The sequence below is a fragment of the Eucyclogobius newberryi genome, unplaced genomic scaffold (genome assembly GCF_026437365.1).
Source record: "Eucyclogobius newberryi isolate DKJ021-1_F unplaced genomic scaffold, fEucNew1.0.hap1 SCAF_11, whole genome shotgun sequence".
Taxonomy (NCBI): domain Eukaryota; kingdom Metazoa; phylum Chordata; class Actinopteri; order Gobiiformes; family Gobiidae; genus Eucyclogobius; species Eucyclogobius newberryi.
Window position 1 is genome coordinate 21229454 of NW_027315735.1, and position 14514 is coordinate 21243967.

The window sequence follows — 14514 nt, forward strand, 5'->3', positions numbered from 1 at the left end:
CAGAAGAGTGTCTTCTCTCAGTAAACTTTGTCTTTGGTGGCCAGAACAGCACCGGGAATAGCAGCTATGTGAGCATGACTGCACCGCCCTATTTCTGTGTGCGCCGAGACTTGACATTGAGAGGCATGGATTATGTGGCCCGGCTACTGTAAACGACTGGCCTCTGTCACTTATATACGCATACACATAGCGTATGTGTGCCAGCCAAAACAGACGGAGGATTAATGGCATTTTCAAACAAATTTAGACTGACATTAATACATTTTAATCACTGTTCATGTACACCATGATATAGGTCAAAATCCATGCACTGATGTACAAAAATACTCAGTTATATACAGAGAAATATGTGAACAAATTGTAGAATTTATTGTAGAATTTGTCAAATAAATTAAAAATACTTCAATTTATTGGAGTATTGGTTCATTTTATTCATGATCCCTCTTACAACTCACTGAAAAAACTGAACTGACCAGAATAAATAAAAAAAACTAATATAATAACAAAAATTACCAATTTACCTTCATTTTTTGTCAATTTTTTGTCACTTGAGAGTCACAGCACAATGCCCATTTAACGTCTGCCATCTCCTAAAGTAGCAATGTAGTGAAATCTGTTTTTTGGTTTCTCAACATGTCAGGATTCCTCAATAAATGCCCCACCCTTGAGGTTGCACTCAAAATCTGCTTCCTTCCAGTAAACCATTTCTTAACCTGCAAGAGACTCAAAAATACTGTCCCAAATTACCTCATAAACAAGTAAACACAGGCAGTTTGCACTTGGTTAACCATCGAAACCTAAAGAATGAGACGTTACCATACACATCCACTGCCTAATAACATCTGCTCCTGGGTGACTAAGTTCTGACTGCCTTTTATTCCAGCTGGCTCTTCAGACTCGTCCGTTAAAACTGCCGTGTGGCGTGCATTACATTACATTACATTGTTGCGTCCTGCCAGCATCTGCCCTTTGTGGTCCGTCTGAACTCTGCGGTGTCCTGTGATCGTTCGTGTTTTCAAATGTTTGGCCTATAGAGTGTCTTTGAATGCAGGCATATGTGGGGCCCGCTGACTAAACGGTGTGTGGCGTGAGGAAGTGCAGTTGAACATCAGGTGTATCAAGGCTTAAAGCGCTCCACATCTGTTTGCGGAGGAGATCAAGCCACAGTTATTCTGATTGGTCTTAATTTCCTGAGGCTGTGTGTGTGAGACTTAAAACACCAGCAGCACTAATGGCCAGGACACAGGTGCTGGAGCTAAAACAGGACACTACAAAGTCACCCACGAAAAGGAAATCAAAACATTGTCTGAACTATAATTACACCTCCTGATCATGTTTTAGGAACACAGTGGGTTGACATAGTCAGACAGAGTGCTCACAATGTACTACAAGAAGGCTATTACTTGTATTAGTACAAGTAGTGTCAGATCTCTGGAGCGATGAGGCCGTTCACAGTCAGAAGTAATTCATATTTTTCAAGGTATTTTGCAGATACATGTGTTTAATGCCATACTGAAAGAAAAGAAAAGTAGCCTTCCACCAGTAAAGTGCACTTTTAAGAATGAGAATTGTACAGTAAAGGCTCAAGATTAGTTTACAATGGTGTTTAATTCCCACAATTTAAGGACTAATAATGGTCCTAATGTTACAATCTGGTCAATAACACATTTACCACGAACCAGCACCAGTGGACTCTTAATGACAGTTCAGAGCTTAGATAAAAAGATGGAGTGGAATCAATATCCGGTGTAAAATCTCAATATGCAAACAAGCCGAGAGCTTTAGATTTGACCTAGACAACCCAATGGAGAAACAGGACGGGAGTTTCAGTGTTAAAAGAAATCTGAAAGTGACAAAACCAAAAAAGGGATCTGTGGCTTTTGCTTTTAGTTTTATTTTCATCTGAAAAAAATCACATAAATAGAAATCACATCACAACTCCAGTACTGGTTTTGAATGGGTGGTACAGAATTCACATTATACGCTTGACAGCTTAACAAAGATCTCAGCGTGGAATGATCAACACTGAGGGTGGTTCTGCTTTTAACAACAGTAAGACAATGAAAACAGTACAATCGTTCATTGACTATTTCCTTACTACAGTGGTTTGGCTTTGACTTTCTCTCTGACATTTCTCTGAACAGTTTGATCGCGATGCAGACAGTAAATATGTAAGTATAACGGACATGTAGTCAAACAACAAGGCCAGTGCACTGTACAGTACATCATTTAGCAGTGATCAGTTGATAAATACGGAATACGTTTTATTTTAGTTTTTACATTGAAGTGCATCACCACTGCCATCCATGGGCATAGAAATGACCCTGACCAATCACATAAATGTATTATTACGTTTTGATTTATTTCTAGCAGTGCTACTAATTATCTACAAAAAAAGAACAATTATTTTTGATTATATCTCTCCATAAACAGGAGTTTATTACAATTGTATTACTAATAAATAAATAGCTTTGAATATGTAACACAAAACTGTAACATTTGTTAAAAAAAAAAAAAAAAGCTGACGTGGTTAAAACTCTACATAAATACATTTAAATAAATAAATTAAACTTATAAATATACTGCTTTTTTACTGTACATAAAATGGTTGGATTTGTGCAGGAAAAAAATATATAAAACACTGTCTGTCAACTGAGACAAAATGCACTGTTTACATTTCACACTGTTCGGTTCAGTCTTCTGTTCACGTCACTGAGAAGCAGCACAGCACAGTCTATAGACAACCTCCTCTTCTCTTCATCGCCAACACCATACGGTTAACTCCAGTCCATCTTCAGGGTCAGTCTTTATTCCAGGTATTCCAGTTTTTAGGAAGGCCACCTTAACCTCGGGGCCGCGTGGGAAGAGCGTTAAACTGATCTGAAAGCGGTCAGCCCGCCGCTCCCGAGATGGGACCCAGGCGACTCCTTTCTTCAACAGTATATTCCCTTTTTGGTAGGACCCCTTCTTGCGGTTCACGTTTCTTTCCTGAGGTAGAACGTCTGCATCTTTTACCTGTAGAATAAAACAGAATCCTTATTAGACACTGTCCTTTGATTCAGTCTGCGCTCAACAACGTTCTAGTCAATGCTCCTCACCTGTGTCCATCGCTTCAGTGGTTGGACGATAACCCTAGTTTGACCTTCTCTTCACTTTCCACGTCATACGCTCCTCGCTTATAAAACCTGCAATCACGAAAGACGTTTGTTAGACGAACCCAATTCATTGATGTTTACCAAATCGACGCTATGTGCGCGTGCGTGCTCACCTCAGCATTAATAAAAGTCCAATGATGATGAGGCAGACGGACGACAACACGACTGCGATAACAGCCAGTGCCGTTGTCCGGTTGTAGCCTTCTTGCGGTTTCTCGACGGGCAGAGTGAAAAACTGGCACCTCTCCCCGGAGTACCATTGGTGGCACCTACAAAACACACACAATGTTATAGTATGGATTCACCGTATTGGTTTTTGTGGCTAGGGAAACATATTGAGTGAGTACTTACACACAGGACGGGGCGCGGAGGTCTCTCAGATAGTGACAGGTGCCGTGAATGCAGAAATCTTTGTACTTCTTCAAGCAGGGATTTCTCTTTCGACCTTTGCCCTTGCCCTTTTTCCGCCCCTTCCCTCTCCTTCTGGTGCCTTCTGTCCGCTCAGCTTCCAGAACCGTCGAAGGATCCTTTGGTTTGCTCGACATTGAGACTGTAAAACAAGGTGAATCACGTTAGATTGAACCCTGAGCGCAATGCAATAAATGGGGCGTGTAATAGCACATACCTCGTGGCATTTCATAATCCCCCGAGAGCCCATCGTCATACTCTTCGTCGTAGTATTCCTCGTCATAGTCTTCATCCTCTTGAGTGTAGTCTGCGGTGGTCGTGTCCACAGACATGCTCTGCTCCGTCCTCTTGTCTCGAGTGGTTGCTAACAAGTTGATGACTGCTGTGTTCTTCTGTCTGTCCCCTTCGTGTATGTCCACCGCAGCGCCGCTCACAGATCTTGACATTACTGTAAAAAGACAAGACAAAATAAGGAAAGTTAGCAGAGATTCTAGTGCCTCAGTTGGCTTTGTAGGTACAGTGGTCCATGCCAGGGCCCCAGCTCAGGTGGGCGGGACATCTGAGGCAAGTTGAAACATGTTTGGACAGGGAAGCACAATTTCTTCACTGAAAACTACACTCAGACTGTCCCATTCAAACACTGACTTTGTGTTGCAACTTATCAGTGACAATGTGTCCCTATGGCAGGCATTGAACTGCGAATGAAATACAATCTACCACCACACAAACGCATATAGAGACACTTAGGTAATGTCCCGTAAGAATATGAGTTAAAAATAAGTGTATCTGGTTACATAAAGCATGCGTTAAACTACGAGACGACCCTGTTCGCGTCTGAACAGAGGGAAACGTGAAGAACACAGTACATGTTGAAAAGCTTGTAAAAAGTCATCACAGGCAGTAGGCGCCGCAAAGGGCCGGGCACGCGCAACTTACCAAGTGCGTGAAGCAGCAGAGCCACAACACCGAAAATCCTCATGGTTCCCAAACTCATAGAAACGTGTATTCCCGTTGCTTGTTCAGAAAAATACAAATAAAAAAGTGAAAGGTTCCTTGTTTTTGTGATTTTTGTGATTTGGAGTTGAGGGAGCAAATTCCGGCCGTGCGCAAAAACCTGGAGGGTGAGATGAGAGCGCGATGTTTGCGTCAGAGGATCGCGCGGAGAGAGCGTCCTGACAGAGGCGCAGCGGTATTTATGGCTCAAAGCACAACCACGCCTACAGCAGCCTGCGAAGACGTGAAGCATTGCGCAGGGCAGGGGGACACTGTGGGTCTATCGTGTTCATCAGGCCCGGGATGGGGACCTGTCACATCAAAGGGTTTTCAAATATGGTTGTATTGTATGGGATTTCTTGCAGTGTTCCTCATCAACTTGATTCACACATATAACGCAAATAATGTCAATAGAAGGCTCCAGCAGCGAGGAAACTATTTGATTCTCGTCACATTTCAAAACACAAGGCTACAGATGAGAGCGTTGAGCTGATGAGGTGCGCCCCCCGCTGGTAGAGGTGGGTCATCTCACTTAAGGGTTGCAATCAGGACATGAGCAACGCCACTGTGAGCCTTGTATTTAATAAATAAAGCATTCTGAACTCTGGAATGAAGGCAACTGGAGCCTGGAGGCCATAGTGGAGTGGAAAATGTGATTTCAATGGAGAAACTGACCTCAGAATATCTCAACATTCAAGGGAGTTTTATAGGCAAATAAAAACTAATACAAACTTTACAGCCATTTACAATTGTATTTTACTTGCTGGAATTTGAGGCTAATCCAGATTTTTTTTAGGTTTTACTGGACCTGGCCAACAGAAAGGTTGATTTATCTACAGATCTATTATATGGAAACGTAGAACTGTCAGTGTGGTGAAAATTTCAGTCTTTCTTATATTTAGTTAAAACAATTATTGCATTTATTTTCACATTATAACTCGTTGAAGCTGGGGTATCTGACTTTTTTTCTATAAATGAGTGGATTTTATGTTTTCCCCCTTATAGCACTTTGTGACAAAATGAGACCACTGTGCAACGTCTGCAGCTAATAATAAACAATTGGATTTCTTCTTCAACCAGGAAATAAGAGCTGAAAGTAACGGTCTGATTGGTTGCACTTTGGTGGTACACCCCAGCTTCACTTTGCTGTCTGAAAAAGCTGTTCTAAAACGGTGCACTCGCCTGAAAATGAACGCTTGTGAATACAAAGGGTTTGCGAGAGCTAGGGACAAGTTAGATTTAAATACCTACTTCCTCTTTTCGCAATATTTAAAATCATATACCCAGCTTTAAGTTTGACGTTTAAATTGTTATATTATTTTTACTTTTTTTGATGCATAATGTTCCACTACATGTTGCACCTGCATTATGCTTTGTCACGTATTTAACTTGTTAAATAGTAGTTTTAGTCTAGCTCGTGCCGCCAGCAGGTGGCGCTGTGAGCGAGGGAGCTCATCAATGGCCTCAGCAGAAAGACACTGATCACATGACCGCTGATGACAGCAGGAGTAGAAACATGGCCGACGACACGGAGGAGGTAAACACAGCTGTTGAAGAGTCAAAACAAGAGTCAAATAACCTGGATGTTTCCAGAGACGCGGCTGATGGCGAGGCTGTGGCTGGGGACAGCCCTGCCGAGCCCGAGGACACGGCCTCAGTCCCGGGGCAGAGTGTTTGGTCCGCGCCTTTGCTGTCGCTGGCACGGAAGGCCACGGAGAGTCTCAGCGGCGGCGGTGTGATCTCCTCTGTCGCCTTGAAGAACAGTGCCCAGGGGTCTGCCGTGTCCTCCCCGGATAACCAGAGCCTCAACGATGTCATCAACGCCGCGAGGAAGTTACCAGGTGCAGCATTGTCCGCTTTAAATGTTAACAATAATCTTAGACTTCTGAATACAGACTGGGAAAACTTCTTACTTCCTTTTAGACTTGGTGGCGTGACCTCAGAACATATGACCTGCTGTGCAAAATCTTAATTTCATGCTTTGATTATTGGAACTGTGTGAGAAAAAGTGATATATAGAGCTGGTATTGATATTAATGCATGGTTATATTTGGTTTGCACAGTTTTGCCCCCGAAGGATCACGTGGCCATTGAAAGATCCAATCTTCTCAGTATGATGAAGCTGAGCATCAAGGTCTTAATCCAGTCCTCCCTCAGCCTGGGCCGGACGCTGGACTCAGAGTATCCTCCATTGCAACAGTTTTTTGTTGTTTTAGAACATTGCCTCAAACATGGATTAAAAGGTGAATAAATTAAGTAAATAAATTGCCCAGTAAATATTAGGGCTGGACAATATAACTCAAAACCATACCTTTTACTTATTGAAGATTTGTTATATGAATGCATTATAATAAAAAAAAACATTGACACGATATTACATGTTGTAACAGTTGTTTTTTTTATACTTGCAGCCAAGAAGTCATTTATAAGTCAGAACAAATCCATTTGGGGCCCCTTGGAGCTGGTGGAGAAAGTGTGCCCAGAATCAGTAGATATTACCACAAGTGCCAGAGACATGCCGGGCATCAAGTGAGTCACACAAGACCAGAGAGATTACTATGTGTCAATATTGATATTAATAAATGCAACTGTTTTGTTAGGAGTGGGTTGGGGAGAGCGAGGGCGTGGCTGCATTTAGCACTCATGCAGAAGAAAATTGCTGACTATATGAAAGCTCTGTTGGACCGCAAAGATCTCTTAAGGTATATAACTTTGTATTAATGAGTTTACAGTGAGTTCTTTAATCAAAATTGTGTTTATTTCCAGTGAGTTTTATGACCCAGGTGCCCTAATGATTGAAGAGGAAGGCTTGGTGATGGGTGGACTTCTGGTGGGAATCAATGTTATTGACGCTAACCTGTGTATTAAAGGAGAAGACCTTGATTCCCAGGTAAATACAAATATTTGTGTGCACTGGGAGTGGTGGATTATGATGTTATTTATTTTTAGGTTGGAGTCATTGACTTTTCTCTTTACCTGAAAGACCCTGTTAACAGTGAAACTTCACAAGAGTAAGGATCCCCTTTTTGTGTTGTAATCATCTTGACATAGCCCTTGTTCTGGCACATTTACAGACACTATATGCTTTAGTATAATGTAGAAAAACCTTTACAGTCAATCAAAGATGACAGCTATACTCGATCAAAAGCACTATGTTGAGGAGTTAAATCGACACCTCAGTGGAACAGTTACAGATCTACAGGCAAAGATGGACTCATTGGAAAAAACGAATGGCAAACTTGTTGAAGAGGTAATTCTCCCAGAGCTATAAGGGAAATAATTTGTAAATTTGAAACCTATTTAATGTGCATATTTGTCTCTTTAGTTGACTGCAGCCACGGACCGGATAAACTCGCTAAGAGATGAGCAAGATCAGCTGAAAAAGCAGAATGAGTCCATTCTGCAGTCCAGCCAAAAGAAGGAGGAGGTCAGGCCTCAAACACAATATAAAACCACAAAACACAAGTGATATATTCGTCGTTTTACTGCCTTATCTTTACTGCCTATACCAGTCAGCACTACAGGACAGCCAGGTGGAGCTGGAGACCTACAAGCAAACTCGACAAGGCCTGGATGAGATGTACAATGTGGTGTGGACGCAGTATAAAGAAGAGAAGCGTATTCGCCAGGCAAGCTTCAAACTAATGAAACTGACTAATAAAATACAAAACTCAAGCGTTATAGTATTTATCATTTTGTAATCTCAGGAGTTAGAGCATGAGTTGGAGTTACAAGTTGGATTAAAACAAGAAATGGAGGTTGCAATGAAGCTATTGGAGAAAGATACACATGAAAAGCAAGACACACTAGCGGCGCTGCGGCTCCAACTGGACCAGGTCAAGACTCTGAACCTGCAAATGTTTCAAAAAGTACAGGTATGAACATTTACTGATTATTTTACCTTGAATAATATGGCAATTGAAATAAAACAGTCTTGTAACTCTGTAATATGTTTCTGAAGGAATCAAAGCAGGAAGCTGAAAAAAAGCAGGCTGAATCCACTAAACTCGAGGAAAAGATGCATGGAATGGAAAGGACTTTGGAGGAACTAGAGAAAAGGTCAGCTCATGCTTATTTGGTAATAGCTATACATCTAGAAATAAAGATAGTGTCATGAATAATTTGTCTTTTATTTATTACTGAACAGATTACAAAACTCAGAGGAAGAGCGCAGAAACAGTGTTCAATCTGATAAAAACATGAAGGATGAGCTTGAGGGAAAAGTGGATGCTTTACAGAGACAACTCTCTGACCTGGATTCACTCAGGTAAACATGATCAGGTTGGATATCATGGAATGGTGAAGTGACTTTATTACTTTTTATGTTTTTCAAGTATTTAATTAGTTTATCCCTTTGCCCTCGGGCCACTAATGTTGTTTTTAGGCTGGGCCTAGAGCATGAGCTGCGAGCTGAGAGAGAACAGAGACTAAACCTACAGAAAACTCTTCAAAGAGAGCAAGACAACAGCACAGAACTACGAACACAGTTACAACAAATGCAGGGTCTCCACGTAGTAAGTAAAGACTAATTTTACTTATGTTTAATTAAACACAACCATTTTGATGGTTTTCCATTCTTTGCAGGAGATGCAAGACCTTAAACGGGAGAAGAAGCAGCTGCTGCAGACGTGTGAGCAGCAGGAACAGGCTCTACAGGAGATGGGACTGCACCTCAGTCAGTCAGTACCTGGAGACATTGCAACATGGAGCACATTCCCATTTAATTTAATAACCAAGGACTTTATTTTCAATCGAAGGTCAAAATTAAAAATGGAAGATTTCAGGGAGGTTAACAAAGCACTAAAGGTACAGATCATGTGATTTATAATCAGTGTACAGTTCCCACAACTCATGTTTATTTTCCCACAAGGGTCACGCCTGGTTGAAAGATGATGAAGCGACTCAATGCAAGCAATGCCAGAAGGAATTTTCTATAGCACGCAGAAAGGTACACTGGCTTAAATACATATTTTGAATGCCCTTTCAGCGTCACTTATGCTTGTTTTCTACAGCATCACTGTAGGAACTGTGGGGATATTTACTGCAACAGTTGCTCCAGTAATGAGCTGGCCTTACCTTCTTACCCTCGTCCTGTTCGGGTGTGTGACATTTGCCACTCGGTCCTGCTGCAGAGAAGCAACTCTTCAAATTCTTGATGCAGCACTTTGACCAGTATTTGATAAATACCATGAAATCAAAAGCAGAGCAATGTCAGCCGGAGCAAATAAATTCTAAATTTTAAAATCATACATGGCCTTAGAGTTCAATATCAGTTTAAACATAATTGTAAAGGACTTGGTCTGATGCTGGATTCATGCAGGTTGTATTATAAAGCTATATTTTAGAATGTACTGTAAATCTTGTAACTTTTTTGAAGCCATTTGGTCAACGGCCAACTTTTTTTTTATCAAAGCATTTGATAAAATAAAATCTTCTCACATTACGTTTTTTCCCCAGACTAGTTTATTTGCCTTTGCACATGAATTACAAATACAATTTAGAGCAGTAGAAACCTTCATAATCAGCAGATTTAAAATGTATGGTACTTGGTCTCATCTTGAATAATTGCCTCATCAAAAAATATTTAAGAAACCATGCTCAGTGTTAGAATTTGAACTGAACTGGAGACCAACATAACATGTAAAATAGTAGAAAAACAGTTGGCAGACATTTAAGTACATGCTTTCAGTCAAAGCCACCAGTACAGGAGGTAAAATCTGGAGGAACAGCCAGGTAAATAGACAGTCTCCTGGTGATAAAATTAAATCACAGATCTAGCAATGTGTTGAATCTGTAACTAAGAAAAACACAAACAGCAATTATTGACCAAAAATGACCATTTCTGTTCATCATCTTAAAACAAATTCCCATTTTTACCAAACCTATGGTTTGTTTCTACACAAGATAAACACGTCCAGTACAATCAGCAAACCGCTGAGTTAAAAAACAAAACAAAAAACACTGAACAAATCTACATTCCCCATCCCCCTCCAATTCCATTCATGGACCCTCGGCTTCCTCCTCCACCGCCACCACCATAGTAACTGCTTCCCATTCCGCCCTGGTTACCTAACAAGAGACAAAATACACACTATAGGACCGAAGAGTTCTGTATTGCAAATGTAAGTAATAATAAATAAACAATACAAGTCAATATTCAAAAGTCTACACACACTGTTTTACTTGACCGACAGGCTTTGGCCCCCTGCATCAGGAGAAGGAATGAATTGTACAATGCAAAATTACACAACTTGGTTGAGAAAAACAAAAAACTGTAGGGGCACCATTTTTTTTGTACTTAAAATGCATTAAGCCTTTTCAAGTGGGCTGCATTTATGAACTGACACTCACTATAGTCATTGTAGCCGCCCATACTTCCTTGGTTGTTATAGCCACCAGAATATCCTGAATTCATCTGGCCTCCACTGTATGAAGATTGATTTCCTGAACATACAAAAGTAAAGATTATTAAGTATTACAACAAGTAGTTTTTAAATTTGTGACTCACCCATGCCACCCATCATCTGGCCACCATATGTGCCATTACTGCCACCTGCTGTCGAGTTCAGGAACAGTTCCACATAGCGGTGCTCTGGCAGAAAGAAGGCATAGCACCGTGAACATCAGCCAATGCAGCCACATACAGTTAAAGTAGCGTAGGAATCAACACTCACGCATGTTTGCTTTGTCTTTGGACATGGCTGCCACGGCATCTTCATGAGTGGCAAACTCCACATCTGCTTCTCCAGTGACTCTCCCGTCTGGACCAATCTCAATGTGGACCCTAACTGGATTCAATGGTGAAAAAAACTAGAATGGGAAAGCGTTAGAAATTAAAATCCACATATACGGCAGTACAGTTTTAAATGAATAGAAATCGTTTCTAACATTATAGATATCGTTCTCTGTGGCTCTATATGGAAGTCCCCTCATATGTACGCAGTGACCAGTTGTACTCTGAAAAGAAGAGCCCCCATCTCCATACCGCGCATCAGATACACCTACATGAATTGAGATCAAGAGGAGGCATTAGAGAATTTACCATCCAAGCTCATAGTCTGTTAACATTGTCATGACACAACTATAAAATGATATACCTCCTCCGTAGCCTCCGCGGCGCATTCTGTCATAGGACCCCCCACGGCCCATCATGCTGTACCCACGGCCCCCAGAGGGACGATCGTATGGGCCCGGTCTCTGCATGCCCATTGGCTTCCTCTGTGGTTCGTAATGTGTCCGCACCTCTGCGCGGCTGCTCTTGAAGATCTCAATGTACCTGAGACAATACATGTATCACAGTAAAGACACGCACTGGAGAGGACACACCAGGAAAGAGTGCATTGCTAAGAATTACTGGGCTATGGAGATTCTACATGCTGTCATGGTATAATCGATAGATATTAAACACCATGTGATTTAAACAGTAGCATAATGAAATGTATTTTTGCATTTTAATGTGACCACTTTTCTTATGGTTAACTTTAAGCATTTTATAAATCAATGTTGCATCAAGAGCCCTTGCCATGACAGCCATTTTGTAGTTTGAGAACAGTAGAGGGCTCCAACCCATCTGCAGCCCACCCCAAGCGATACCTGTGATAGTGGGCTTCAGATCCTTGGGTACACTAGCCTAATTATTTAAATATTTGTGGAAATGTGCTTACCAGTATCAGCATGGATCGAGAGTTTGTGCCAAGACACACCATTTATCAAATTTTGTATTTTTAAGAATACTAGGCACGAATGCACAAAAAAAAATTAAGGACAATTTTCAAATGTATTTTTGACTGTGTATTAGCAAAAGTAGGCAACGTGAATGTGTGTGTTATTGAGATGTTAAAAAGGTGCACACCATAAGAAAAGTAACTTATCCAGCCAACCAACCAACCATCCCCACCTGTGCCCTATTCTTTCCTTGTGTTTCTTTAGAGCCTTTTCAGCTATATCCTGTGAAGCAAACTGCACGAAGGCCTCCCCCGTACTCCTCCCCTGGATGTCCACCGGCAATGTTATCCCATTTGGCACGATTTCCAACCCTTCAACCCAAGGACAGATAACCCCAGCAGGGGACATATTAAATCACATGCCCAATCACAGAAACGTTCTCTAAAGAGAGAGAGACAACTTTATAGAACTATACATGACAATACAATTTTAGTAAATACCATTGAAAGAATTCTTATGAGCTACAATGACAATAGTATTATGAATGAAAATGACATGGATAGAGCAAGTTTATGAAGAAGGGAATTGTAGTGTAGGACATTAGGATACTATTAATGTAGGAATTAAATAAATTAGACATGTAACAGAATTTTTCTGTGCATGAACATAGGTTAATTTAAATGTGTAGAACAAAACATATGACTGGGAAAAACAAAATGAGTAACTGTTGGAAATTGTCAGAGGAAAGCTTAACTACCATTATGAATGCAAGATAAACAAAAGAACAAGGGGTTATACATCTACATATGCAGTAATAAAATGTCTATAATAATATTGAGGGAGATCATTTTACCTGAGAAAAACTGTACAATTTCCTCTTTGCTACAACCAAACGGGAGGCCTCGGAGTCTGACAAGTCCGTCCCCTGCGGTGTCTGGACAGTTTGGACCAGTGTGTTTCAAAACCCAATCCATCTCTACGTTGTTGGACTTGAACACTAAGAGTAAAAGGAGTTCAAATTCAGCAATTCCAACAACAAAAAATCATCACTTTGCTCTTCACATACCTTCCACATATCGATGGCCCATAGTTTCTCTGTCTTTCTTCATGGCAAGTTTCATGTCATCTTCTGTTTCCAACTCAATAAATGCCTCTCCGCTGGGTCGGCCCTCTCGTGTGTAGGTAAAGTGAATTCCACCAGAAGTGTTGAGAATTTTGCAATCTGTCAATCAATCAAAGTCAGTCAGACAATCTTAGAAGATGGGTTTGATTAATAAACCCTATAGACTTTCTGTTTTACCAGAGAAAAATCGCAGAAGTTCGTCAACCGAGCAGGACCATGGGAGACCCCTGATGCGCACGACATATCCCTCCTCAGACATGATTGAAATACCCTATGAAAAACATACAATAGAGGCAGGAGTATAATTATGTGGTTGTGTGACAAACAGGTTAAAATATTTGCTACGATATACTGGTATACACGGATTTAAGCATATCTAGGACTAGGTTCATTTCACTGTACAATCCGGTCCAATTGTACTTTAATGGCGGACAATTCATGGCTCAATAAATATAATTAAATATATATCAAGTGGAATAAGAAAAAAAACACTGCTACTGGGTGGAAATAATCAACTTTTTTCAAGTTAGTTAAAAGGCTAGTACGGTAGCAAAGTATCGCTGACCGTAACAAGAGCGCGTGCTAATGCTAATCTAGTGAGAGGGAAAGCTAACCACAACGCTCGACAAAAGATACATTGTGTAGTATATTTAAGTTAAATGGATGGATGTTATGCAATAGATACAAAGTGATTTTGGTTATTTCTGGGCTCATCTACGTATAGATAATTGATTGCACGCTTTGCGCGCTTTACACCGCACCCAGATGAGAACAAAAGCGGCCTCTCAGCCTGCGCCATGTTATTAGCGGCATTGTGGAGCACCGAGGCTAGCCTTTTGCTAGCACGGCATTGTGGAGCATAGAGGCTAGCCTTTTGCTAGCACGGCATTGTGTAGAGGCTAGCCTTTCGCTAGTAGAATTCAAGATACAGGATTTGATCAAGCCTTAAGTTAAAAGCACAATACGCCTTAGGTTGTATGATTTAGTGAACGCACTGAAACAGAATGAAAGACGTAGGATTTACCTGATATGATCCCCCAGATCAACACACCGGAAAATGTATGAATAGACCTCGTCCTCGAGAGTCCTGCGTGAAGCGCGTGAATCTGTAGCTGAAGCAAGCTTGTGGGTTGCCAGAGTGTGTTAAAACCCCTCTCTTACACTGGCCTG

General features: G+C 41.1%; 3 protein-coding genes across 4 annotated transcripts; 1 reads left to right on the top strand and 2 right to left on the bottom strand.

Moving 5' to 3' along the window:
- Positions 1-1870: 1870 nt before the first annotated feature.
- Positions 1871-4723, bottom strand: hbegfa (heparin-binding EGF-like growth factor a). Of its 2 annotated transcripts, XM_072437800.1 has the most exons (6): positions 4500-4722; positions 3781-4011; positions 3507-3705; positions 3269-3424; positions 3099-3185; positions 1871-3015 (listed from the first exon to the last, which is right to left on the bottom strand). In XM_072437800.1, the coding sequence occupies exons 1-5, from the start codon at positions 4555-4557 to the stop codon at positions 3113-3115; spliced, it is 717 nt and encodes a 238-aa protein (XP_072293901.1). In that variant the 5' UTR covers positions 4558-4722; the 3' UTR covers positions 1871-3015; positions 3099-3112. The 2 variants fall into 2 exon arrangements, with proteins under 2 accessions (XP_072293901.1, XP_072293902.1); XM_072437801.1 differs by lacking the exon at positions 1871-3015 and having other exon boundaries at positions 3097-3185; positions 4500-4723.
- A 1334-nt stretch (positions 4724-6057) lies between these two features.
- rufy1 (RUN and FYVE domain containing 1) lies at positions 6058-9772 on the top strand. The gene is made up of 17 exons (XM_072437802.1): positions 6058-6397; positions 6620-6799; positions 6968-7085; positions 7157-7258; positions 7323-7446; positions 7506-7567; positions 7671-7806; positions 7882-7983; positions 8069-8185; positions 8264-8431; positions 8518-8615; positions 8704-8823; positions 8941-9070; positions 9141-9235; positions 9314-9362; positions 9427-9504; positions 9569-9772. The coding sequence occupies exons 1-17, from the start codon at positions 6073-6075 to the stop codon at positions 9710-9712; spliced, it is 2148 nt and encodes a 715-aa protein (XP_072293903.1). The 5' UTR covers positions 6058-6072; the 3' UTR covers positions 9713-9772.
- A 423-nt stretch (positions 9773-10195) lies between these two features.
- hnrnph1 (heterogeneous nuclear ribonucleoprotein H1) lies at positions 10196-14495 on the bottom strand. The gene is made up of 11 exons (XM_072437803.1): positions 14369-14495; positions 13522-13615; positions 13288-13443; positions 13075-13218; positions 12454-12592; positions 11654-11832; positions 11445-11557; positions 11231-11366; positions 11065-11148; positions 10908-11000; positions 10196-10625 (listed from the first exon to the last, which is right to left on the bottom strand). The coding sequence occupies exons 2-11, from the start codon at positions 13601-13603 to the stop codon at positions 10528-10530; spliced, it is 1224 nt and encodes a 407-aa protein (XP_072293904.1). The 5' UTR covers positions 13604-13615; positions 14369-14495; the 3' UTR covers positions 10196-10527.
- Positions 14496-14514: the final 19 nt, after the last annotated feature.

What these genes read in the sequence shown, in the direction of transcription:
- hnrnph1 (XM_072437803.1), bottom strand. Translation starts at nt 13,603, where the DNA reads ATGTCTGAGGAGGGATATGTCGTGCGCATCAGGGGTCTCCCATGGTCC. An exon ending in ACTTCTGCGATTTTTCTCTG is followed by an intron (nt 13,444 to 13,521) that starts GTAAAACAGAAA and finishes ATTGATTGACAG; the next exon opens with ATTGCAAAATTCTCAACACT. An exon ending in CCGCGGAGGCTACGGAGGAG is followed by an intron (nt 11,558 to 11,653) that starts GTATATCATTTT and finishes CAATTCATGTAG; the next exon opens with GTGTATCTGATGCGCGGTAT.
- rufy1 (XM_072437802.1), top strand. Translation starts at nt 6,073, where the DNA reads ATGGCCGACGACACGGAGGAGGTAAACACAGCTGTTGAAGAGTCAAAA. An exon ending in GAGAAGACCTTGATTCCCAG is followed by an intron (nt 7,447 to 7,505) that starts GTAAATACAAAT and finishes ATTTATTTTTAG; the next exon opens with GTTGGAGTCATTGACTTTTC. An exon ending in TTTCTATAGCACGCAGAAAG is followed by an intron (nt 9,505 to 9,568) that starts GTACACTGGCTT and finishes TGTTTTCTACAG; the next exon opens with CATCACTGTAGGAACTGTGG.
- hbegfa (XM_072437800.1), bottom strand. Translation starts at nt 4,557, where the DNA reads ATGAGTTTGGGAACCATGAGGATTTTCGGTGTTGTGGCTCTGCTGCTT. An exon ending in CTCCGCGCCCCGTCCTGTGT is followed by an intron (nt 3,425 to 3,506) that starts GTAAGTACTCAC and finishes TGTGTTTTGTAG; the next exon opens with GTGCCACCAATGGTACTCCG. An exon ending in GGACTTTTATTAATGCTGAG is followed by an intron (nt 3,186 to 3,268) that starts GTGAGCACGCAC and finishes TCGTGATTGCAG; the next exon opens with GTTTTATAAGCGAGGAGCGT.